At 56.4% G+C, this 26,654-nt stretch overlaps 1 protein-coding gene across 3 annotated transcripts; it reads right to left on the reverse strand.

Moving 5' to 3' along the window:
• Positions 1-1,518: 1,518 nt before the first annotated feature.
• BAIAP2 (BAR/IMD domain containing adaptor protein 2) lies at positions 1,519-26,654 on the reverse strand (the record flags this gene model as incomplete). Of its 3 annotated transcripts, none has more annotated exons than XM_079544375.1 (13): positions 1,519-1,588; positions 5,369-5,403; positions 6,582-6,744; positions 7,221-7,289; positions 7,388-7,589; positions 8,147-8,342; positions 9,069-9,296; positions 11,104-11,256; positions 18,226-18,363; positions 18,517-18,588; positions 18,911-18,972; positions 25,021-25,107; positions 26,585-26,654. In XM_079544375.1, 13 exons carry the CDS (start codon positions 26,652-26,654, stop codon positions 1,519-1,521), a joined length of 1,545 nt encoding a protein of 514 aa, XP_079400501.1. The 3 variants fall into 3 exon arrangements, with proteins under 3 accessions (XP_079400501.1, XP_079400502.1, XP_079400503.1); XM_079544376.1 differs by lacking the exon at positions 1,519-1,588 and adding an exon at positions 3,215-3,242; XM_079544377.1 differs by lacking the exons at positions 1,519-1,588; positions 5,369-5,403 and having other exon boundaries at positions 6,578-6,734.

Consider the following 26,654-nt stretch of genomic DNA (forward strand, 5'->3'; position numbering starts at 1 on the left):
CATCAAGGCAGGAGGTGCAGTGAAACTCCGGGCTCAGCAGCCTCTCGTATGGGGCTGGAAGAGGACGACACAGGGCTGGTGACAAGGCACACCCCATCCTGACACCCCCTACCCCGGCTGTGAGCCCCCCAGCCCTCCTGAAGGCCCCAAGATGCAGCGGAGCCTTCCCCTGCCCCTTGTTGCCCTGAGGCACAACACAGTGGCTCTCAGCGCGTGGCAGAAGAGTTGGCACCACACGGTGAGACCTGGGGTTGGCACAGCTGCAACCATCCTTGGGGCACATTGGGCAGGGTGCAAGCCCTGCACTGCATTTTGGGGTGCTGTTGGGATGGGCAGAGTTAGGGACAAGGTGGTGGCTTCCCATGCGTGATGCAAGGGTGCCGGAGGACAGCACCTGGAGGTGGGCTGTGGTGGGCAGAATGCTGGGGGTCACAGTGCTGCTCCAGCCCCACAGAAACAGCAGCAATGTGTCCGGGAGCAAAATGCACCCCGGGTGCAGCCAGCATCACTTCGGCCCTGGGTGGGGATGCTCTCCTGCGGGGCACTTTCACAAGCCATGCAAGGGGGCACAGCAGTGCCAGCAGCTGGCTCTAACTGGAAAGCCACTCCACAGCAGAACCCCACCAGCGGTGACCAAGCAGTCAGCTCTCTGCCACCTGGGCTAAACCTACAGTCACAGCAACCCGAGCGGTCCTCTGCGCTCAAACAATTAAAAAAGTGCAACACAATGGGAAAGGCAGAACCTCTGAGCACTGCTCCCAGCCGTGCCTCACTGGTGCCAGCTGCATCATGCAGCAAAGATGCAGCTCCTGCTTCAAAAGCCCCTTCCCCTTTGGCAGGGCTGGGGGTGCGAGTATATAGGTGTATATATTTCAGTCTCATGCAGCCCTAGGAATAATGGAAGAGAAGCAGCAAAGCAGGAGGGCTCTGGGGCTGAGCCTGGGAAGGAGCACAGCAGTGCTGGCTATCCCGTGGCACATATCCACGGAGCCCTCTGCTCCTTGTGTATTTCTTAGCTTATATCCTACAGTAGTACCGTAACACCCCCCCTATGTACACGGCCGTGGCACTGCAGCAGCCACGGGAGCAGAGTCCAGCCCTGACCCAGGGCTGCAGCACTGGCACCAGCAACTCCTTTGCTTAAGGGGAGACTGGGGCTCTCCTGCCCGCCCGTTGTCACTGCGTCCCATGAGCAGGGTGTCCCCCGTGCCTTCCTCCCTCCCCTGCAAGCTGCTGCCACTCTGAGAAGCAAATCTGGCTATGGGGCACGAGCTAGGAGCACTGGGTGTCTGACCCGGGGGGGGGCATCAGGCTGTTTGGCAGCCATCTGACCCCCACCACTGCAAGCAGCGAGCTGGATCTAGAGAAGAGAGGAAATCGGGGCACTAAAGCTTTAGCCTTTGGCTTTTCAAAGCAGCAGGATTAAATAAAGTCTGCCTAAAAAGGCGGCTCTGGGAGGCAGCCATGCGCCGGGCGACGAGGAGGCGGCAGTGCCACGCGGCGGCAGCGCTCCCGGCATCAGCTGATGAGCGGCGCCGAGCGGTCGTTCGTCACGGTCGGTTTCAGCTGGACGTTGGCAAAGGGGTTTCTGCAGGGAGAGAGGAGGGCAGAGTTTAGCAGAGGCTCGGGAGTGCAGGTGTGGGGCGATGGGACGACGACACGGCGAGACCCCGCCAGCTCTGGCTGCAGGGATGCTCCGATGGCTGCAGGCGGCCCAGCACACCCCTGAGTACAAGCTGCGGTCCACGTGGAGCTTTCTCCTACCTCGCTTTTCAGCGGGCCTAAAGCTGAGCTCTTCCAAAGGGAAAAAAATTAGGGGTGGGTGCGGGGTGCAAAAGCTGCTCTGGCGCCTCCCACGGGGAGAGTCCCGAGGTCAGCCGGTGCTGCAGGGGCGGCTGCGCTGTGCACAAGGCATCGCTCCCTGCACCCGCTGCCATGGGACGTGCTGGGACAAGAGCAGAGAGCACAGCTCCTTGCCAAGCTGCATGGAAGCAGCAAAACGTCCAAGAGGCAGAAAACAGGGAGAGGACGGGCTCCTACTACATGCCCAGCACCATCCTGCAGCCGCCCACATTCGCAGAGCATTTTCCCTGGCAGGCAGATTGCTGCACACAGCATCTGCCACCACGTCACACGTCCTGCACCACCTCCTGTATGCAAACAGCCCGGCTCTGCTGGCAGCCCCCAGCCCTCCCCAGCAGCTGCACAACCCCTCACCTTTGTGCTATGGCACCTGCATGTAGTTGTGGCGCCCTCCTGGGGTCCTGTGCCTGTTCCTATGGCTGGTACAGCCCAGGAGCAAACCATGAGCACAGACATGGGGTAATAGGCGTTAGGAGCAGCCACGCTATCAGCTGTGCTATCAGCTGTCTCCACCCACAGCAGCACCCATCAGTAGTGGGGCCAGGGGGTGGGGCTGCAGTCCACCAGGTGCTGCCCCTCACCATCCCTCACCTTTGGATGCTTGTTTTTCCTTCCCTCAAAAGATAAATGGCTTTATGCTTAAAAATAGGGTAATTAATTTCCCACCTAATTAATGCAGATGCTTAGATCAGTTTTCCCCTTAGGATGCCAAAATAGATTCTTGAGACTGAAAGAGTAGAAAAGGAGGCTTTGATGATTCACCAGGGGCTATTCTTTAACTGTTTTAGTTCTGGCAAGGAAGAGCCATTGGGATGGGAACCCACAGCTCTGCATCACAGCAGAAACAGCGCAGGGCACACAGAGCTCCATCCCAAGATGGGAGGGGGCAGCTGCAAGACACAGCCCCAGAGCCAGGTGGGGGTTGGCACCCATGTCTACAAGCAAGAGAAGCTGCTCAAAAAATGTCATTAGCGACCACGTGTTGGCTCTGCCCCAGGGACAGCTCTGCAGGGTTCCAGGTGCCACTGGTGACCTACAACCAAAGGTTGGTTATGGGGTCAGAGCAGGGTGGGCGGCAGCAGCAGCAGCAGCAGCGGGTGAGAAGCTGGGACCCCTCTGCAGAAGCTCAACAGCAGCAGCGTCCACAGCACAGCAGCGGTGTGCAGAGCTGAGCAGCAGGGCTGGGTGTGCAGGGTCCCACCACCGGGATGGGGACAAGCAGTGACCGAGGGCTCACACAGCACGGGTGCAGGAAGGAGAGCGGAGGCACCGTCTGCCCAGCGTCAGCGCCCAGCACAGAGAGGGGCACGCGGAGAGACCGTCAACTTACTAACTATGGGCAGGGGGCATCTCAAAACCTGGCCACTTCAACATCGGGGCTGCAAGGGAAAGAGAAGGCAGGTTGGAGGACACCGGCATGCCTTGATGGGAACAAATGGTGGTGGTTAACGAGAGGAACCGGGTGGAGGCAGCTGCGGGTAGAGGAAGCAGGAGGGAAAAATAAAGTAAAAATAAAAGAGAGAGGAGGAAAAGTGGGACTGATTGAGTGGTGAGTCCAGCAGCACACCCTGCGAGGAGGAGAAGGAGGCACGTGGCTGTGAGTGGTGCAGACCTGCGGGGAGGAGAGGGCAGGAAAGGAGGGGAAGGGGGGCCTGCTTCCTTCCCAATGCCCCCAGACCAATGCAGCCCCCACAGCCTCGCTGGGAGCCAGGCAGTGGGCACGGGGCACCCCACTGGCATGCAGCACCGAAGGGAGCAGAGATGCAGCACAGAGCAGAGAACAGGGTTAAACAGCTTTAACCCCTTAGCAAAGCTGCTTCAACACAAACCGGTCCAAGCTGAGCGCAGGCACTGGGCACTGATGGGATGGGAATGGCCCTTGGCATGGAGGGATGGAGAATGGCAACAACAAAAAACAAAAGGGCATGGCAATGCGGGCGGTGATGGCAGCGCACAGCACGGCAGCCGAAAAAGACACCGAGGCCCAGCTCAATGCAATAAATAAAACTTTTATTCAAACAATAACTCGATACAGGGCACGGTTCTCTCTGGCTTTTGTGGTTGGTTTTTTTTTTTGTTTGTTTTTTTGTTTTTTTAAAGAAAAAAGGTTTCAGCACTTTACAGTCTCCATCCAAGTTCTGCTAGGGTGGTCGTCTCCCCTCTACCTCCAGTCATTCAGTGCGACATACCCTGGGTTAAAAACCTTTAGCAAAATCGTGCTATCGTTGCAGGAGGGTCTCATCACTGTCTGCTCATAGTGTATAAAACAAAACCTGGTCCGTGTGGCTGAGCGCTCTGCCAGCCATCTCCTAACAAACGGGCACGTGAGAGGTCTTAAAAATCACATCCGAAAAAAAAGAAAGGAAGCGTGGCCAGCTCCGTGATGCCGGGACGGACCGTGCCCAGCCCCTCGGCCCCCAGCACGAAGGTGAGGTAACGATACCTTGCTACAAAAAATATATATATATTTATAAAACAACGAGGAGGGACCTGCGGGGCCGCCCTTGAGCCCAGCGGAGCAGCAGCCGCTCCGGTGCCAGGAGCTCAGCCCCATCCACTTCACTCTGTAGCTGGGTGGAAGTGGATTTGGGGTGCGGGACCCCCGCCGCCCCGCAGCCCAGCGGGCGCTCAGTAACAGTACGTACACCAGGCCATGCATATTGGGTCCATCCTGGGGCATCCTGCCCGCGTCCGCGGCTCGTGTAAAGCCCCAGAGGAGGGATAGTGCATCTCTAACATTCACAAAGTAGTACAAAAAACTGGGTCCCACTAAAAGTGTAAACTGCATCCAAGGCTGCTTCAAAGCGAGCACAGACCGATCGGCAGTTTCTGCTCTGAAAAGGCGGTCAGAAACAAGGGCACTGTGAACACCGGGGAGGGGTGGAGAAGCACCATGGTTTCCTTGAAGATCACGAGAGAATTTAAAATCCGAAAGTGGAGAAAGAGAAAAAGGGAAGGGGGGAAAAAAAAAAGAAAAGAAAAAAAAAAAGGAGGAGGAGAGAGAAGCAGAGCGCTCTTCTGAGCAGCACAGTGCCGCCGTGAGCCTGGTGTCCTCACACCGTTGATACCAGACTGCTGCTGCCGCTGTGGAACAAAGCAGAGGAGGCTGCCCCAGTGCTGCTTCACTCATTGCCCGCGTGTTTATCCCGTGCACGGCCCTGACCAGGGACAGGGGTCCCCAGCACCTGGGGATGGGGCTTCTGCAGGGGGAGAAGGGAGCAGGGGAACCCCAAGAGCTCAGCCCAAGAGGTGGCTGCAGAGACATGGGGCTCCTTGGAGAGGCACTGACCCCATGGGGTGTGAGGTTGGGTGCAGCTGGGGCTGACCCTGGGACCTGCCTTCTGTGAGACACACCGGGTCCCATTCTGCTCCAAGATCTCCACGTGGCCAAATCCCAGGCCAACAGGCACAGCCCCCCTCCCCAGGGACCCCGCACCACAGCTTCACCCAGAGCGCGCACCGACAACTCGCTTTTGTGTTAGGCGACGGGAAGGTGAAGGCTTACCTGCTCACAGACCTCGTCCCATAGTCATCGAGACCCTACAGGAGGAGGAGAGGAAGCACAGTGAGACATGGGCTGCGCCCCTTCCGAGGGCTCTGGAGCGTCACAGGGACTGACCAAAGTGCATCGGCACCAGGGGATGCTTGGGCAAGAACCGATGCATTTGGAGATGGAAGGGAGGGGATGGAGATGGTTTCAACAGGATTCAGACAGCAGGGGTAGAGTTGCACATTCTCTTTGGAACAGAACTTGGTCTGGATAACGGGAAGCAAGAGCTGAACCTGGCTTGCTCTGCCCAGCCCCAGACTTTCGAGATGCGAGACACTCGGAAAGGGGTCAGAAGTCTGAGGTACATCAGTGAAATGCTCTGTGGAAGGGGTTTGTGCTGCATCAACTCCCACCAGAAACCATGTGGTTTCTGTGGGACCATTTTCTCCTTCAGCGCTCAGTGGTGGCTTGCAGGGCAGCACTGGAACCGGTCAATGTCCCAGGGTCCCCCACAGCCCCCAGCATTCTAGGGACAGCCACTGGTGTCCAGCAGCACCTGTGTCCCTGGAACCACACAGGCAAGAGAAAACGTTTCCTGTGAGCAGCTCATTTCTGGTGGGAGACTGCCATGGAGTCAGCAAGTGTTGCCCATTGGGGGCTCACAGTGCCGCTTTGTGCCATGGCCCCTCGTGCCTTGCCCACTGCACCCAGGAAAGCCAAGCTGACCTTCCCCCCTTCATCCCCTTCTCTCCCACTGCTTTTCCCCTCTTCCCTGACCCTTTCTCTGTCAGGAGAGATGCTCGGAAGGGGCTGGGACTGGGCCAGGCATGAGGGCAGCAAGACAAAACCAGGCAACTGCAGGTCCCAATGGCAACATTGCGTGCGCTCGGACTTACAGCTGTCGACCTAGCGTAAGGCTTGTAGTGGGCGGGTGGTGGTTGGCAGAGGCCACTGGAATAGTCTTTAATTGCACAACCATAGGGCATAAGGTAGTCCTATAAACAATGAACACACCCTGTTGGAGAGGAGCTCCCGGCCACTGGCACGTGGTTTGCACCACGCTCACACCAAGAGCACACTTCAACACGTTTCTTTCTGCTTTAAAAAACACAGATGGGACACTGCTCCAGGAGAGACCAAAGCTCTGAGACTCATTCAAGCACCTCCCATTTTAAAACATCCCCTAGTTCAGCAAAGCCCCATCAGTGATCATGGCAGCACGGCTCACCTGGGAGAAGGCGGGCACAGCCACGCTGTACGGCCTCTGCTTGAAGGTGTTGACGTTCTGCGATGGGAAGGCTTGTGAGGACATGCCGTAGTCGGGCGGTGGGATGGCAATGTCATCTTTGTCGAGCAGGTTGCCCGTGCTGCTGCTCTTCCCCTGTTGCAGGCTGGGGAGGGGATAGCAGGGCTGTCAGCAGTAGCCAGCACCGCACAGCACCAGGAAGAGGGGCAAGATGCATACAGCCCTCCCCAGAGCGTCCCTCCTGTGGTGTCTTCTGTCCCCATCCGTACCCAACATCTCCATTTCCACCACCCCAAACAAGGCACTGGAAGCAGTTGAGCTCCAGAACGCCCCAGGGAGCATGGAGCTGCAGCACAGGTGTCACCAGCACCAAATGCTGCTCCCCGCCGCACCAAAGGACATTCTTTGGTGTCCCAACCAAAGAGGACGTTCCTTGGCATTTATGCACACTGTCCCACAGGGACTTCACAAAGGGTTGCTACCAACTCCATTCTTTTCCATGTCTCTTGTCTAGGGGAAAGCAGAAAGCTCCCGTCCCAAGGCAGCAACCCTACTCTTGGGGGAAACACAAGGTCCCCACCCTGCAAAGCCCCAAGATGTGCCAACACTCGGTGCTCCTACCTCGCATGGACCCGCTCACTGCCATCATTGTCAAGGACACGTGTGTAGGAGAAAGGAAACCAGCCCCTCCTGCAAGACAAAGGCAGGGCATCAGCTGATGGGGTACTGGTGAAGGAGAAGGCTGAACCGAGCTCCCTGGAGCCAGCCCCGAGGGCAGCAGCACTCACAGTTTTGTTTTCTCGCTCTCTCCGTAGTGCCACCCATCCCTGGCCTCCGGCACCAGCAGCGTGATGAGGTCTCCCTCCTTGAAGCTCAGGAGGGTGCTGTTATCCCCGGCAGCATGAGAGAAAATGGCCTGCACCCTCGTCCTGCCGTTCCTCTCGAGCCCTGCAGCCATGGAGCTGGAGCGTGGCAGTGTCTTGTTTTCAGCTGGCAGGAGACAATGACAACAACGGCTCAGTCCTTCATCTCTTCAGAACCCAGAACTCCAGCTCCTTTATTCTGCCCCCACAAAGCCCTTGTGTCTGGTTCACCCCCCTGATGCCTCTGCACAGCAGCCGTTCACTCCCCAGGAACTATGCACATCACCCACACCCTGCAGCATCCCCTGTGCCCACCTTCACCTTTGGCATCCAAGTGCCCTACACTGTCTTGCAGTCTCACGTGTTGACTCTTTCCCAAATATCCCCTCTTCTTCTCCCACTCTGGAAGGTTTTGCCCCAATCCCACTGCATGAGGCAGCAGCACCCTCATCCTTCAGCACTGTGCAGACACACGGAAGCCCAGGCAGAATGCAGCCCCTGCTCTTGGCACCACCCAACAGCCACAAAGGAGCAGCCACGCTGCGCATCCTCCTTCCTATTCCTCAACATTTCCCTCCTGGAAATCCTATCTGTGGGCCCAGAAATTGGTTCTACTCATTCCCTAACACCATCTCTGGCAGCGTGGATGGCACCACTCTGCCACCGGGCACCAGGAAACCTCACCTGAGGCGTAGCTGTTTTTCGGGGTCACGTTTTTGCGAACGGGAAGCGTGTTCGAGTAAGAGTCGCTCAGCTGCTTCTGAGGCTGGGGAGGAGATAAAGATTTGGGCTGTGCTGGCTTCACCTCAGACCAGTGGTTGTAATCGTCACTGTCTGGGCCCGAGACTCCATTCACCGCCGGCATGGCCTCCTGCATGCGCTATGGAGAGAGGAGGGGAGGGAGGGGAAGATGGGGACGGCTCCATTAGGGCACCTAGCGAGCTCTGGGGATGGGCACGCAGCGCCTGCGGGGCTCAGCTTCCTCCTGACACACTGCTGCAAGCTGCCTTACACCCACCAAACCCCTCCTGAGCTCTACTGCTCAGTTGTCACCCCCGGCATTGGACAGGAGATCCTTTACTAGGGGTAATTCTACCATGCAAGGTTGCTCCATGCACCTTTGCAACACACCTTGGCCTCCGGCATTGGGCAGGAGACCCTTTCCTGAGAGCAATTCCATCACACAATTGCTCTGTGCACTTCTGCAGGGCGCCTCAGCCCCCAGCACTGGCCAGGACACCCATATTTAAGAGCAATTCCACCATGCAAGATTGCTCTGTGCACTTCTGCAGGGTGCATCTGCCTCCAGCGCCAGGCAAGAGATTCTTCCCTAAGGGCACTTCCATCATGCAAGGTTCCTCCATGCACTTTTATGGGGTGCCTTGGTCCCACCTTACCAATGCCAGCCCCAAGGCCAGGTGAGTGCAACCCCTAGCTGCCCACCACCCCACCCAAGCCCCCCAGAGCCACAACCCTGGGGTGTCCAACCCCATGCGCCCACATGTGACAAAGGCAACTTGCTGAGGACAACGGTGACGCTGGCCTGGGCTCATCCCTCCAGCTTTGCTCAGAAGGGCAGGACAACTTCCACCACCAAGATACTTACTCCAACAAAAGGTGCCAGCTCCGGGGGAACAGGGAGAGGTTTGGCACCAGGAATGGGGTCAGAGATGATGAGGTTGGACTTGGATGTAGACAGAGGGCTAGGCATGATGGTGCCATTGCTGCTAGCAGCCATCTGCTGCATCAGCTGGATGGCACGGTCCGGGATCTTGTTGGGATCAGAGCATGACTGCTGCCACAGCGGGAGCTTCTGTGTCAGCATCTCCTTCCCCTGCAAGGATGGAATGCAGCATGAGGGCAGAGGGATGGGCAGCACCCAAGCCTGCAGGATTTTCAGCAAGAAAGGACCATATGTGGGCACAGCACACTGGATGGGCTCCTTTACGTATGGCACGAGCAAAGGAAGACCTGGGGACCCACTGCTTCCAGGCTCTGCTAGCAGCAAAGCCAGGAAGGGTGACAAAAGAGGGAAGAGAAAGGGAAAATCTCTCACAGCCCCACTCCTGACACATGGCTCACGCAGGCTGCAGGGATGCACCGCTCTCCCCCTCCCAGTAAAATCACCATAAAACTGCAGGTCAGGATTCCCAGTGACACTCCAACGTCACAAGCTGCAGTGACCGCAGCGGGGGCACGTTCATGTGACAGATGCCTGTGACACCTTCACTGCACACAGAGACGGGAGGATCACACTCGTGCTGTGCACTGTGACACAGGCTCAGGGACGAGCTTCTGTTTGGGGCTGCTTGACCCCAGCAGCCTCCACCACCCACAGCCAGCACGCTGCTCCCGGCTGCGGCAAGAGGACAGAGCTGACCTCAGCCAGCTAATGCAGCCATGGCAACTGAGAGCATCCCATCACACAGCCCCACGGGAGCAGATGTCCCAATCCCACCCCTCCAGGTCACTCCTCAGCCAAACACAGTGTTCAGCCCCACATACAGCACACTCGGAGCAGAGCTGAGGTGCAGTGGCACTGCACTCCTGCAGGTGCTCTCATGGGAACACAACCCAAAAAAAACCAACCCTCCCACACCCTGCACAGGTGCCCCAAAAGTTTCTATTGCCCACCTACCACACACCTCATCACCCACCACCAGCCACTGTGCCCATGCACAGTGTTTGCAGCCCATGCACAGCACTCAGTGCTGACATTGCACCACCACCCACCCGCTCAGCCCCTCTCTCTGCAAACTGCAGCAAGAGCAGGAGCAGCACCATGCCATGGCCACAGCTGCACTGCAGGTGCCACCACCCGTCTTGGGGGGGGGGGATTTTTCCCCTTTGAAGCAAGCATATGCTGGTGACTGATTCAGCCCCACAGCGCAGCACGAGGATGGCGCTGACTAAGCCCAATTCCTCCCGTTGCTCCCCGGTGCCAAGCGCGGCAGTGACAGATGGGTGCCACAAGTGCTGGGGGGTGGCAGGGAACACGCAGGAGGGGAGCACAAGGCTGCTGGGAGCTGTGTGCACGTAGCCTGTCTATGGGCTCTGCTCCAGCCCTGTGCAGCCCAGGGGGTGGCCCCCAGCCCCTGTAACCAGGCTCAGAAGTGGACAGTGGGCTGGAGCAGATGTTATTAGGTTTGATTCCTTCCTCTGCTATGGACAAGGGCTGATTTGGGTGGGAAGGGGCCCTCTGGCAACTCTGCAGGAACTTTGATCAGAGCAAGAACATCACCTGCTTTGCATTTCTTCTACCTTTACAAACCAGGAGGAGCTGATGAATGAACATCTGGAGGAGCCCCCAAACCACAATGACCAGGCACATGGTGAACATAATGCATGCAGGTGAATACAGCTCTGCACGCTCACCACTACCTCTCACCTTGTGCAAGTGAAACTGCATCAGGAGAAGGCAGACAGCAACAGCACATCCATTAGGGTGACCGTGCCCCAAAACCCTCCTGGCCAAGAGCTGCCCATGGCAGCCTCCAGCACACCTTCCTGCAGCACCACTGCATCACTGCCCTCCCAGCACCTGCAGCTCCCAACTGCTGGGCTCTGCACAACCCACAGCTTGCACTCAGCCTGCTCCCCGCTGCTGCAAGCTCCCTAGGCACCCAGCAGCCCCTTCTCACCTTAGCATGGTAGGTGATTGCACTCTTGGCCACAGCACACTGCTTCTCCACCAGAAAACAGAACCGCCGCCTCTCCTCGGTCAGAGCTGTCTTATAGCCATCGGAGACGTAATTCTCCAGCTCACCTTGCTTGTTGCTGATGGCCTCGATGTACTGGAGGGGAAGAAGGAGCAGACAGGTGACCGTGATGCCCGCTGTGCCCCACAAGCACCCGCAACCGTTAGCAGGGGAGATACTTGTGGGTGGGAGTAGCAGCAGAGCCAGCTCGGGGGATGCCCACGGGGGCTCCTCAGCACAGGACACATACACATATGCCTGCACGTCCCCTCCAACCCACCTGCATTCATCAGAACCCCACGCAGAGCTGCTGACTCAGCACGCGGGCTGAGCCGTACTGTGCAGCCGCCCTCTCACCAAACGGGCACTGGAGGCTGTCCGGGCCCTCCCCCACCCCAATGCTGGCAGCAGCCCCCGCTCATCTCCTCTCCCGCACCCCCGGGACAGCAATGCACATAGAACACGTGGGGTTGGGGCCGTGCTGCTGGGTGCCATAGCCCATAGGAGTGTGCACACAGCATCGCCCCCCACGCCCAGCACTGAGCTTTCTGCTGCAAGCAGCCATTCCTCGACGCCGGCCCCAGCAGGGCCCCTGCCAGCACCAGGCAGGGATGCTGCAGACGCAGCAAAAGGAGGCTCTGCTGCTGGCACAGCTCCTGCTCCACCTACGTGGCTTCTGCCAGCTTGACTGCTTGGCTGTGCCCGCACACACTCTGCCAGCAGGAGTGGGGCATGTTTGGTATGGAGCAGAAAACAGCACATGGAGCAGACCCATGCAGTGCAAGCGTGGCACAGAGCTTCAGAACAGCACAGCGACCGCATCCACCAGTGCACATGAGACATTCCCATCTCCTAAACAGCCCCTTCCTCCTCCCCTCCCCTCGCTCTGCCCCCAGCTCCTCTGCAAGGAGCAGCCAGCACCAAACCCCATGAGGAGCATTGCACAGCCCCAGCATCAGGACACGTCCTGCACCAAGTGGGGACACATTGCTGCCATTGCCCCTTCCCAGGACACCAGCACCAGAAAGCTCTAAGCAGCCTGGGCACTGCTGAACCTGCTCCAGAAGCCTCCCTGAGACAGGAACTGAACTGGAAATTCAGGGCCCAAAGCAGCTTTGCTGCTTTCTTCATGTTTATTGGTTATTTTTAGCGTGCTACAGTATTTATTAGCAGACACACAAAATGGAGCAAACCTCAACAAAGCAGCGAGATTAAGCGACGTCCCAGACATCAAAGAGGGCTCAGGGCAGAACTGGAGTCCCCGCCGCCCCACGCAGCACCCCAACAAGGGGGGGACCCTGCAGGAGGAGGCTGGCACCTGGCTGCTGTGGGGCAGCCCCACAGCACCAACAGGGCTGAAGGATGGGTAAAGATCCCACCTGTAGCCACAAGCATCACTCCTAGGACAAATTTCTTTCTCCCAGCTCAGAATACCTAGACATAAGAATTGCAGTACCACAGGTGTCTGCGCATCCCCCAAGTGAAGCTTCAGGGAGAGCTGGACTGGGGACGTGGAGGCGGGCACAGCCTGGGGGTGGCACAGGCAGAGCAGGAACAGCAGCTCCTGTGTGGGCAGAGGTGTGCTGAGCACTGTGCCCTCCACCCCCACCAGTGCCAGCCTGGGGTGCAGAGCCCAGAGGTGTGCACATGGCAGCAGGGATGCTCCAAGCCCAGGGGTGCAGCAGCAGGACAGAGCTTGGCACCTTCAGCTCAGCAGTTTAATACATGGGCTTAGGAAGGAACACAGGAGGGCCATGCAGTGTGCTGCCAGCCAGGCAGGTAAGCTTTTCCCAGCAGTGGGAGACTTCCAGTTTTAATGACTACAACATGCAAAGCCTTATTTACATCCCCGATTCCAATCTTGCTTTGCAGCTATACTCTTAATTACTTCGCTAACGAAGGGCTTGCCTTAACGGCTGCGACCAGTTAGAACACGTCCATTTGCAAGCAGTCTGTGCACTAAATTTAGTGCTTTGTGCACTGCGTGGAGATGAGCACAGCGTGCCATGGGTTTGTTCTGAGCAGCGCTTTGTACACGGGATTACCCCACAAAATGGTGAGCACTGCCTCACACACCAACCAGCTCTCATTTCGGGATTCACTCCAATGGCAGTGCTGTGTCCCACTGGGAGGTGACACCTGCGCTGCACACGGGCACCACTGGGTGCCATCACCTCACGGACAGAGCTTCAAATTCTCATTTTTAAGCATCATCTGAACAAAAATCTCACCTCACAGGGGAAAGCCCCCCCCCCCACTCCATGGGGGCACCCAACCAGGCAGTGCTGGCAGTATGGAGCTCAGGCGCCTCTGGCAGCTCCAAGAAGCTTTTCTGGGTTTCTAGGTTGGAGAAACCTCAGATAACCCCCCCTTCCCCCACTCCTGAGTGCATCACCTCGCTGTCACCGGAGCCGCTGACCCAATTAGCACAGCGGCACGTGGCGGGGCTGGAGCCCATGCCAGGGTGCTCCCCAAAGGGAGCAGCACTGCAGGGTGGGGTGGGGGCACGGCTGCTGCTTGGGGGCACAAAGAGCCCCGTGGTGGCACAGCTCAGGGATGCACAGCAGGGCACAGCACCATTCAGCATAGCTGGGGATGCTCCATTCGGAAAGCCTCTCTGAATCACTCCAGAGCAGCCAGCTAGCACAGGTGGAGCAGCGCTATCATTACTGAACTTCACCCAAGTCCTTAATAACAACGCAGGTGCACTGAAAAAAAAAGAAATCAGTTCAAACCGTTCTACCCAAGAACACAAGAACTAGTTAGGGATGTAAGCCAAGGACAATGCTAATCACCACGGCACTGAGCTCTGCTGCAGAAATCACCGTGACAGGTCCTTGTCAGCAATCGGGTGCATCTGCCAGCACAGCAGAATGGGCTGAGAGGGGGACCTGTGCAGACAAGAGGGGAGCAAACACAAGGAGCACTCTGCACGTCACCAGAAGACCACCGGAGGCACAGCCACAAACTTGAGCCAGATGCAGAGCAGGGGGGGGACTGTGACCCTGTGCTGCTCCCAAAACTGAGCTCCTGTCTGGGATGAGGTGAGATGGAACTGGCAGCACTCAGCAGTGGGAGATGGGAGTGAGGAAGCTGGCGTGCTGGGCTGACGGGGCAGGAGGCACTGCGTGGAAGGAGTGACCACTGTGAGGAGAGGGGATCTATTTAAGGAACCACAAGGGAGAATAATTAGAAAGTAATGGGATAAAATCAGACAGAAGCTAGGCTGATTAACCAGGAAAGAGCTTCTAAGCTGTCAAATAGTCTCAAGGAAGAGCAGCTCCAAGCCTACAGCACAGGGTCAGAGGTGAGACCAGCAGCTCCCTGGCTCTCAGGAAAAGGTCTTCTCATCTCCAGAAGCTGCTCCTTGCATGGAGGTTACACTCCTTGCCTTGGGTTTTATGCTGAATTTTTTACCTCTTTAGCAGGCTTTGAGAACAAGCCTTGCCAAGGGATACATCCTGCATCCAACTCTAGAGGAGCCAGTGCCTGAGCCACATCCCAAAGCCCCCACATCTCCTCCACAGAGCCCTGCAAGAAACAGCCCCCCAAGCACGCAGTCACCTGGTGTATCTCCTCCCCATCTCCATCCCATCGTGGTCACCCCAGGTGAGCTGTGCCCAGCAGGTCCTGCCACCAGAGCCCAACAGCAGCCCGCTCCCCATCACTGAAACCTGCTGCCTTCCCCCCTTACTCCGCCATCTCACGTCTGCTCTGCAGGGCAGTGCTTCATCCTATTCCTGCATGCTTTATGTAACACCACGCACACAGCTCCGCGCAGGAACTCGCTCCTGCAGCACAGTGCTTCCTGCAGCCAGCCCTCAGCCACGCAAATGTCCCCTCAACCTGGGGACAGCTCAGAGCAGCCACTCCATGTTGGGATCTGGTGAGGAGATGTGCGTTACCTGGGCTGAGTTCTGCCTTCCAAAAGGGCCACGAGGCACCCTGGCCACAGAAAGAGAGGCTTTAGGCTTCATTTCTTTATCAAAATCAATCCACTCGGTTGAGCTTATTTGCAACAGCTGCTATGGGAGTTACAGGAACAGCCCCAGGAAGCAGCACTCAGGCAGCAGGGATGGATGTGACAGCCCAGCACGGAGCACAGCCCCAGCCCATGGCTGTGACACCGCATTTGGACACAGCACCACCAGGGCTCAAAGCACAAGGGAAAGGGGTAAGGCATCTGCAGCCTTTTGTATGCTTTTACATAATTCCTCCCCGTTTGACTTTCACATCAGCCCTCGTAACCTGGTTGTGCACATTCCCCATCAGCCCGTGCTTCTTGACCCATCGCTAAAATTACTTCTCCCCAGTGGGAAGAGAAAATGAGGTTTCAATTACCAAAGTTTCTAAAAAACCCCCGGGCTATTTGGCACAGCAGTGTTTAATGCTTACACCGCTCCCACGGGAGCACACGGGGACAGCAGCAGGGACTGTTCCTGCACTGACCACAGCCACCTCCAACTCAGCCCCACAGGAAAGTCCCACTGCACCAATGGATGGACAGCTTGAGCCCACACTGCTGCTGCCTCATTCAGTCGAGGTCTGAAACCCTAAAACCTCAGCAACCACGGAACAGAGAAGGCAGATTGAGGCAGCACCGCAGCCCGAATTTTCCTTCCCCTGTGCAACAGCTCTGGACTAATTCATCAGAAATCAAACACTGGCGTTATTGCCACCTTCAGCAGCACAGCTCTTAACCACTGCACCTCTGCTGACAAACCCCGCAGCAGCCAAACCGTGCTCTGAGCTGCTGTAAGCAATGAGTCTTTATGGAAAGCCACACTGTGCTTTCACCCTGCAAAGCCCCTCCTCACCCACCAGACCCCACAGCATCCAAGCTCTCACTGTGCACTGCTGTGCATGCAGCAGCACCAAGCAACCCCCAGCTCTGCAACCCCAAAACAACAGGTGTGCAACACCCACCCTTACTTCTGCCTTACACATGGGGAAACCTGCACTGAAGAGACACAGGGAAGACAACCCAGGCTGTCCCAGCAGGCTCAGACCAATCCCATGCTGTATGGGTATGAACTGTGGTCACCCTGTGAGCATGGAGGAGGCAGATAGGAGCAATTTGCTTCCCACAGCATTAAGCACAGAGATGATGACAGAGCATCAGATTCCTGGCTGCTGAGTGCTACAGTAACTTAAGTGGATGAGTCTTCAAAGAAAGAGTATGATTTTATTGCTTTATTGAATGGGATGAGTTATGTCGGCACTGGGATGCATCTGCCAACAGCAGCTTTCCCATGACAGAACCAAACCATCACCCTGCCTCCAACCCACCCTCACTGCCCAGAGAAAGGTTTTATGGAGCAAGAACCACCACTGAGACACGAGCAGCTCCTCCAGCATCGAGGGAGGACTCTGATCTGAGACTGGGGAACAAAGCCAGCAGTTGAGCAGTTTCATTGCTCTTTAAGCTTAAAAGCCATCATAAGGCTTTTTTGCCGAGATAAGCACTTCCTAAATACTTACTGCTGAAAGATTAAAGGAATGAAAGCCTGATCCTGTTTTCCTCTTTGCCCACAGATGATGTGCTATCAGAACTACCCCTAATGATGCTGCTTCGTGGTGGGAGCACCAAACCATCGCTGCTCCTCCTGGCTGCAGTGGGTTCCTTCCTTTCTCCAATAGGTGGTGGAATCCCAGCATCACAGCAGCCCTGGGGACCCCGCAGGAATCAGGAGGCCCCAGCAGCACTGCCCATCCCTACCAATAGCTCTTGTAGGGGAGGGGACCCCTCTCCAGGTGCTGATGCCATGCATTTCCTCCCACAGAGCCGCCTTGCTGCTCCACAGGTCTGCTCTCAGCAGAGATCAGGAGCAACAGATTGCAGAGACACCAGTACTCCAAAGTGGTTTCAGCTGCTCAGCTTTCAGGGAAGTGCCAGCCTGCACGCGGGACACCTCAGTCACACTGCAGCAACACCTCCTGAAGATGCTCCAATTAACCGTGCACAAGCAGCTCGGCACAGACACAGGAGCTGGGAGGCTGCAAATGAAATGAGCTCAGCTTAGAGCACTTCAGCTCAGCACAGGGGCTGCGCTCAGCCTAGATGGCTGAACTGCTTTTTTCTCCTTCTCCAGTGATTATCCTGATTCATGCTACCGAGGGAACAACCAATCTCCCAGATCTTAGTGCAATTAACAGCATCACTTTCCGAGCTATCTGCGTTATTTACTGCATTCCTGTGCACAGCCCCAGCTGTGCTTAGATTCCCTTTGGCAGGGCTGTGCTATCAGCCCATCAGCTACCAGTTGCAACAAAATCTGGTCCCCAGCATAACAACTATTCTCTCAGACAGCAGCACGCGATTTCCAGCTTTGGGGTTAAACTTCCTCTTTTCCTCAACGATGACAGTGCGGTGCTGCAGCGCTTGCAGCCAGAGCAGCTCTGCAGAGAGATGCACCGACCACTTGCTAAAGCCTGCCATGCTGAGACAGCTCCGAGACCAACTCAAATCAAAGCCCACAGACTGATCCGTGCCAGGGGTGCATCACAACACCGCACTGCAGCCCCTCACCATGCCACGGGATGCATCCACGGATGCTCAGCTGCCCCGCTCTTCAGCCTGCCAGCAGCCAAAGCTGTGCAAAGGGCTCTGAGCCCCCAGCCCTGAGCAGCACAGGCACAGCCCCATCAGCACACAGCAGCCCACGCCGCAGTCACGCAGCCATGATTCACTTGCCAGCCTCCTCCCGCACGCGCTTGCCACCGGGCGGGCTGGGGGAAGGGCCGCCCGTCAGAAGGCACTGAAAATATTTAAGCAAAACACCATCCAGAGGGAGATGGATCTGGCACAACAGAAACTAATGATCTTTTCGGGTTCATTCATTAAGGAGGAGGGGAAGGAGAAAAAAAAAAAAAAAGCAACAAAAAACCCAATAACCCGACAAACCACCAGCTGTGGTGGATCCAGCAGCGTTAGTCACCAGCAGAAGCTCAGCTTGGGCACGGCCACATCCCCATGTCATCCCAGTGCCTCCCCGGCTGCTCCTACAGCCCCAGCACACAGCTGGAAGGGTGATGGGCACTGCCCTCCTCCAGCCCTGCTCCTACCTGCAGCTCCTTGTCTGAGTACTTCTGGGGGTTTTTGCTTCCTTGGCTCTTCTTCCGCAGCTTCTTCAGCTCAGCCTGGCACTTGTCGAGCGAGTCGCCCTTGTTCCTTTGCTCTGTTTGGTATTTCTTCAGTGCAGCCTGGGGGTGAGAGGGGGAGGCTCAGAGCAGCCCGAGGGGGGTGATGTGGAACCCCCAGCCCTGGGAGCAAACAGGGGTTGGGAGACCACATTCCAAATGGTGACACATGTGATGGCCCAGGGACATGGCCAGGGGCTGAATTGGGACACTTACGCTCAGGTAGCGCGAGTCCAGCTCCACCTTCTGCTCCAGCTGTGTCAGAAGCTCGTTGTGGAAGGACTTCAGCTGCAAGAAGAGAGCAAACACAGGTTCTGACATCTGTCACCCAGAGCATCACTGAGCACTGCCCAGAATCCCTGTGATGGGAACCAGGGCTGCACAGAGCTGACGCCAGGCGGGCAGTGGGGCTGGGGCTGAGCAGGTAAAGGGAATGCTGCCAGCAGCACAGGATGGACAGGTGCTCAGAGACAGACCTGGTCACAACACCAACAGCTTGTGAGGGGCTGGGTGCCCTGGCCGAGCCCTCATCAACTCCAGAGATCTGATCTGGGGGCTCAGAGGGTTCTTTCTGCCCAGGCTGAGCACCACAGCACCAACATGAGCTCACCATTTCTTCCAGCTGGTTCTGGATCTGCCTGTGGACTTCAGCCATCTGGAAAAGCACGTCTCCTGGAAAGACAAGGCGAGAGGAGGGGGCTTCAGGCATGGAACTGGGGGCGCTCAGACAGCAGGGAGGGATCCATTCAGCTTTGGTGGCTGTGAGCACACCATGGAACGAGGCAGCCATGCTGCAGGGGAAGGGCCGTCCCAGCAGAGGGATCCCAGCTCTGCTTCCACTCTTCCTTCAATTCTTCTTTTCCAATACAAGGCCTTCAAGTCTTGTTCCCACTCAGCTTTCCCCAGACAGGAAGAGCCACATCCTGCCCCAAAGCCCCGCCATAGACGGAGCCAGGCAGCCCCACAGAGCCGCTCTGCAGGAGCTGCGCCAGCCTCAGACCCACGGCACCATCAGCCCCAGCCCACACCACGTCACCCTGCTCCCATCCCCATGGGACCACGCAAACGGGCTGCGCTCCAATAGCGAGCAATTAGGAACACTCTGATCCAACGTGGCTTAGCCCACGGCTGAAGCAATTCGTACTTTGCACCCGCACAGCAGGTCTCAAAACTCTGCAAACATTAAAATCTGACCCCTTTGTTCTGGGCAATTGCCAGCCCCTGTGCTTTGAAATGGGGAAAATCTCAAAGGGCTGAGGGCACTGGGACAGGCACAGGGTGGCACAGGGCAGGGAGCAGAGCAGCGGTGCACAAAGTGAGGTTGGCCAGCAGCTCTGCTCCCACACCAGCCCAGCTCTCCACAGCTGGAGACACGCCGTTAACTTTTATGGCTGCTTTGCAAGATGCTGAGCAAAGCAAAGCAAAGCAGCCCGCAGCGCCGAGGTGCAGCGACCGCAGTAGCTCCACACATCGGCACTGAAAAGCTCCACGCATGAATGGGAAGGCCTGGGCCAAAGGTTACCCCGACAAGACTGCAGGAAATTGCTCTCCGGTTGGGCTGCGACTGCTCAATCCTAGGAAATGCACAAATTCCCACTACCAGGAGGGCAAGAAAAGTGACGTAATGCTGTAGCTCGGCTGAGATTCCTTTTTCTCCAAGAGTATATCGGCACAAAGGTGGCTTCCCTATATTCCCAAAGCTCACACTGTGCTCTCTCCCATTCCCATCAGACCAAATCCAGCAGCAGAAGCAGCCAGGCCAGGGCTCTGCCAGCACTGCTGTGCATGGAACACAAGCAGGGAAGGGATGAGATGCTCAGAAATAATACACACAGCCCCAGATCAGCACCGTGCAGCTCTACCCCTGCGCTCCTCACCCAGCTCCCAGCAGTAGCGAGGTGGAGGAGCACCTCCCAGGACACTGATAGCCATCTCTGCTGATACTTTCTCCTTCACCATCCCCTCTGGCTGTTATCACAGCTGAACGTGGGGAGTTTCAGCCCCGGCTGGATGCCGTTCACATCAAATGGGCAGGGCAGAGCCATCCCTTGCGCTGCATGTCTGACTGCCCTATGTGCATGTGCTCCAATGGGGTCAGTGTTGCTGCTTTTCCAGCTTGGGTGCTGGGTGAGTGGGTGGGAGCATCCTGAGCCCACACAGTTCCTCCAGCACAGTGCTGAGTGTGACACTGCAGGGATACCGAGGAGCAGTCCTGGAATGTCTGCGTGGGGAGCACAGAGCACAGGAAGGCTGCAGGCTGCCCGCCCAGCATCAGGTCACACTGACTTCCTCTGAGGTTCCTCCCGCACTGGGAGCCTTAAGAAATTTCACTCTGGGTTTCCCATAGCAGCCTCCAGAGCTGGGAACCCACACAGGGTAGTGGATTGAAGCTGAAGTCTCCAAATTGCAGCTATGTCACACACCTCCAACACCCCGACAGCCTCACGCTACGTACTGTGAAAAGGCTGCAGACCTCGTTAGGCATTAACATCTCACCCTGAAACCACCTGGACTGACACAGCTCGGCAGCAAGGGGAGAAGTTAAAATGTGACTCAGAGATATCACAGCCCTTGTGAAGCCAAAATATTGCACGCCCTGGCTGATGGTAGGATCAGCAGCACGGGGCGGTGCACGGCGCTCACGGGGGGCTCCCCCCCAGCTCCCTCCCACACTGCTGGCACTGTGCTGGGGCTGCTTGGAACCAACACACTCAACGATCCCTGCTGCAAACAGTGCGGGTCACATTGGGAATTAGATAGAGGGCGAGCACCATCTTTGCCCTGTGCCAAAACACACATGCTCTAAGCCAAGAAAGCAAAGCAAAGCGTGAAAGCTGAGGTCAGAAACAAAGAGCCACGGGGTGGGCAGGAGGGCAGCGCCAGGGCCTTGCCTGCTCTGCAGGGAGGCACACACACAGGCTGGGAGCTGCTATTTGCGTCGGCGTGACTCACAGTATCGTGCTGGGAGAATATAGGGACCATTGTGGGCCCTTCCCCAACCGCACCCAGCGAGCAACGGCGAAACAGGTTGTTCCACATCACTGAGATTGCAATTGGGCACCACGCGCAGAGCCAGCTGCCCGGCAGAAGGCAGAGCTGCAGGAACCGGCTGCTCCTGAGCCCGCGGCTCTGAGCCCTCGAGCTAGAGAAGGGCCAGCTTTAAGGAAATATCAAATTATGCAAAGCTGCATAGGAGCACCGGTGCCGGGCATCACTTCCTTGCTCCACAAAGCACACGGCCCTGCTCCACACCGGCACCGAGCACGCAGAGCTCAAAGCCAAAGAGCACAGTGCCAAGCTTTGCTGCTCTTCCCCACTGCACCCAGCTTCACCCTCTGCCTTGCGGAGGGGAACAGGAGAAGCAACAGGATCGAGAAGCAAAGCAACCAAGCAGGCGAGGAAGAGCATTAGCTCATCAACGAGAGAAAGCAGCAGGCAGCACAAGGCAGGTTGTTTGGGCAGCTGCCTCCTAAGCTGTGCAGTGGACAGGAAAGCTCCAACAGTTATTTTCTGGGGGGAAAAGCACCAATTTGTGCGCAGGGTGAAGTCCCATCTGCTCCCCATGCGCTGCGTCCTGACCTGCCCTGTGATGCACAGCCCAGCACAGCCTGGCTGCGATCAGATGGCACTGCTCAGGGTTTGGCTCAGCCACATTTAGGACAGAAGCTGCCGCTGAGGACTTCTGCAATCCTATTTCCTCCCTGCAACCAACAGATCGGGATTCAAGCTCACGTGGCACAATCCCAAACGAGCCCTCGAGTCCCTGAGAAAAGCACTTCATGGCTGAGCCCTCATTCAGACACAAAGGGTCCTGGATGCAACTTCCTATCAGCTCAGACGTGAAACTGCAAAGCAACATGGAGGGAGGAGATTCACGCAAGCACTTGGGAGGGGGGAAGGGGGTGGGGGGAACAACACGGGTACAGGGAAACAATCAGCTCTGCATTTCCTCTTCAAAAAGGTTCCATTTATTTATCACAGCCGAAAGGATCATGCAGGATTTGTTGATGTTATATCAGCAGCTCATCAGCATTACAATGATCAGTTCTGTTCCCAGCCTCTGTTCCAGCCCAGCTTGGCAAAGCTTTCCACTTTTTTTTTTTTTATTGAGACAATGTAAGCAGAGAAAAAAAAAAAAGCCATTGCTTCCCCAGCCCGCCTGGCTGAGCACAGGGCACTGAGCACAGGCACGTTTCCAGCCGTGTGCAGCATGGGGGTACAGTGCCCACCAACAGGACCTCTGCTGGCATGATGATGACCTTTGGCATTTGCAGGATCTCTATCTGCATCTCTGCTGCTGCAGGAAACTCCTACCCAAAACGGCTGCAAATCCAATTAGTGGATTAATGCACCTCCCCTGAGGATTCAGTGCAGCACAAAGCCTCCTAACCACACCAAGGCCACCAGGAGTCAGGTGGGACCGCAGCACTGAGTCCCAAAAGTGCTCCAGCCTTTGGGAAAGAGCTGGGCTCTGCCCTGAGCTCAGAGTCCCTCCTCAGGCAGGGCATACCCAGAAGACAGCGGCCTGGCACCAACACACATTTTGAAAGCCACATAGAGCTCCTTTGCAGCTGTGCCCCATTGACACCAAGCTGCCTTGGGCACCATCTGAGGGGACCTTGGTAAAAACCAGCCCCAAAACAGTCTTTCCCTGGCTCTGGAGGAGCTTGCTGCAGGTGCATTCAGCCCCCAGCACAACTCAGCACCACCCACAGAAGCTGCATTTGGAGCAGTACCCAATACGGCTCCTGGAAAGATCCCAGATTGAGCCCAGAGCAAATCTTGCCTGATCAGGCACAGCATTAACTCACTCCATCTTCTCACCCTCCCAAAAACCACCTCTCAGCCAAGCTGTGCACACCCAAGAGGAACTACAGGCTTGGATCTAACCCTCCAAGTCCCAGAGCTGGATGGGACCAGAGCCAGACAGGTGGGTCACATCCATCGCAGCGACTCAGCTGATGGCAATGCCAAGAACAGTCTGGCCCTGACCATACACCAGGCTCAGCTCCTCGAGGTGCAAAATCCAGGGCAGAGCGAGGCACGGCACGCTGGGAGCTGCAACTTGCACCACCGCCTTGGGTGCAAACAGGAAAATCAGACTCTGAACACCCCAAACCTCAGTGGTGGGGCTGGCAGGGCTGTGCCCACCCCACCCGACGCCTGCACCCAGCACAGAGCCGATTACAGCTCAGGTGCTTCATTACTGCTGGGTTTCCCGTTGCTGCACCAGATTATCCTGTCTCAGCACAGCTGCTAAAATCTGGTGGAGAATTTGTGAGCTATGTGAAGCACTAAGCAGGCGGGGAGCGCAGAGCTAAGCTGGGGGCAGCAGTCTGGTGGGCAGAGGCTGAATGCTTGCAGCAAGGTGAGCGTGCAGCATCGCTGCAGCCCAAGGAATGTGCAAATACAGCCAGCACTGTGCAGCACGAGGCAGCAGGACCCTGCACCAGACACCCAGCATGTCTGCAGACAGGGATCACTGAGTGGTTTCCCAGCACCCAGATTAGGAGCTAAGCTCCTCTGAGCTGCATGTGCTATTGAGGCATGGAACTGAGCGCGGAGCCGGGGTGGGTTTGGGACATAGGTGGACTTTTCCCACCATTTTTAGGCACAGGATCTGCACTGTTTTTATGTTCAATTGATGACTTGGCTCAGAAATAGCACCAAAAAATAAGCACAGGAGAGAAAAGAGGAATAAGTCTCAGATCCTTGTCCTTGGAGGCCAGAAGCTGCAGCCCCAGCAGCACCCCCACCTGCTGCAGCCATGGGACACAACCCAGACCCAGCTCCTTTCCAGCACTATCAGCCCTCACTGATTAGCTCAAGGTGTGCCCAGAAGGAGCAGTACCTCTGCTGCTGCAGGCAGCACAGCCCCATCTGAGGCATTTTGCAGCCCATTGGGACGGGGTGGTGTCCTGTTATCAACTCCACAAATGTTATCTCCACTTTCTTCCTCATGGAGCAGCTGCCACCATAAACATCAGCAGAGATCAGCACAGCAGGATGGCTGAGAGCTGCTGCAGGGCGAACAGGAGCTGCCCCGTGCCAAACGCCAGCGCTGCATGCAGGGAACAGTTCTGCACAGCCCTCCTATGGGCAGTGGGTTTGTGGCCCAGCTCCCACCCGCACAGCCTGCAGTCCCCCCCACATTTCCACTTCCAGTGTGACCGCAGAGCTGCAGAGCGAGCTGGGAGCACAGAGCTCATGCAGGGAGGGGAAGCACGAGCACGGGGAAAGCAGCTCCCTGAAGAGTAACTGGAAGAGGGAATGCAGGTGCAGAACATCAGGACTCGCGATGCAGCTCTGACCTGAGCCCAGACAACAGCATCACATTGGCAGGGCACTGACTTGCACTGGGCCTTGCACACCCCCCATCTTGCCAAGGGCTGCAGCCTAGCAGCACTGCCCCAGCTCCCAGGGCAGCGATGCCTTCCTCATTTCTAAAGCAAGAAAAGTGCTGTGAGAGCAGCCCTGTGCAAACACTTCCTCTTAGCAAACACCACGTGCTGACAACATCCTCAAATCCTCAAACTGAGATTAGCAGGATTTCTCTTTTCTTTTAGAAGCTACGTTAGCAGCAAATAGAGAGGCACACGGGCTATTCACATCAGGCAGGGTCAGCTCCATGCCCAGCTCCTCATCCCCAGCAACAGCACAGATTTGGTCTCATCTCTGCTCTGGGCTGGGTCTCCATTGAGCCATGAATCGGTGACTTACCCAGCTCCTTGGATCCTTGGCTCTCACTGGCCAACTCCCCCATCTTCACCAGAGCATCGAAGTATCCTTTTGCTGCATATGTCATACCTAAAAGCATTAATAGAAAAAAAAAAGCAGGTTATAGACTTGGCTGGCAGCTATTATAACTCCTGCAGCACCGAACAGGCGCTAGACGCTAACAGAAAAACAGCTCCGACTTCAAAGAGCTCAGCCCCACAGGGAGGGACGAGACAACAAACAAGCAAGAGGAGCAAGGAACACACCGGGAAAGAAGAAAGCTGGAGCAGCAAGATTACAGAGCTGCTCAGGAGGGGAAAGCAAGGTACGTGCAGCACCTCGGTGGTTTTCATTCCAGCGTAACCACTGGAGCTCAGCAAAAGCACTGCAGAATAATTGAATATCACAGACTTTCATTATAGCTCAGTGCTGTTTGTTGACATTCCAGCTCCCCGCTCGGCTTTAATCAGATAAGCAGGGGGTTTCCTCTCATCACGGAACACGCTGTACAGCTCAGCACCACCGCGCTCAGCAACGAAGCCTCTTCCAGAGAGCATCCACTGAGCGACGTTTTGCCTTCGGGTGTCCCACCAGCTCCGGGATCCCAAACAATGACTGAAGACAGCTGTCAAGCTTGCAGGAAGATCTTGGAGCAGAGGTGTGAGAAAAATGGAAGTCCTCAAGTGCTACATCTCTGGAACACCTCCTGGGATGGTTACTCCCCCACTCTCTGGGCAGCCTGTGCCACTGAGGGCTACTTTGGAGAAGAAATTGTTCCTAAAACCCAGCCTGACTCTCTGGTACATGGAGGACATCACCTCTCATCCTCAATGGTGCTGCACGTGAGGGTCTGTGAGCACCCCAGGTCCTCACCCTGTGCCATGGGCACCTCCCATACCATTAACACCCTCTGGGAAGCAGTGGGGAGGGATGTGGACCCCTCACAGGCATGCAGCAGCCCCGCCTGGCCTGGGGGAGATAAGGAGTGCTCCAGGCACACGCAGAGCAGGAATGCACAGAGCAGGAATGTGCAGATCCTTCCCAGAGGTCGCACTTCAAACACCACCATTTAAGACTATGAGACTGAAATCTTTTTCTTTTTTTTCTACTGACTTAAGATCATGACAGCCTCCGCCCTTAAAGGCATCTCCAGCAATCCAATTAAAAAAATAAAATCCAGGCGACGTGCAGCGCAGCTTCTGAAGCAAGCAGAGGCGAAGCAAATGTCCTCTGCACGAAGCTCTGACAGAACAGGGCTGGACAGGACCTGGGCAGCACAGAGTCACCACGTCACAACTGTTTGGTTTTGGTTTCCATCAATCCACGGTTCGCCCAATTAATTCCATGCTCCTCTAACAGCCCCCAGTGGGAACCGATAAGCTCAGCAAAGAGCTGCCGCCAACAGCTGTGTGTGAAGGGGGGGGATTTATTTTCCTCTGCAACTTGAACATGTAAACAATACTTTTAAATAGAGCTTTAACTTAATTTTAATTATTTAAGAGCACCGTGCAGCCCCACATGGGCTCACAGTCCTCCAGCAATGCGCCAGCAGCACAGCATCACTTACTTGCTAAGGCTTTTTCATAGGTCTTCCCCATAGAAATGAAGTTCCTGAGGCTGGGGTTGAACTGCTCCAT

The sequence above is a fragment of the Tetrao urogallus genome (genome assembly GCF_951394365.1).
Source record: "Tetrao urogallus genome assembly, chromosome: 18".
NCBI classification, from domain to species: Eukaryota; Metazoa; Chordata; class Aves; order Galliformes; family Phasianidae; genus Tetrao; species Tetrao urogallus.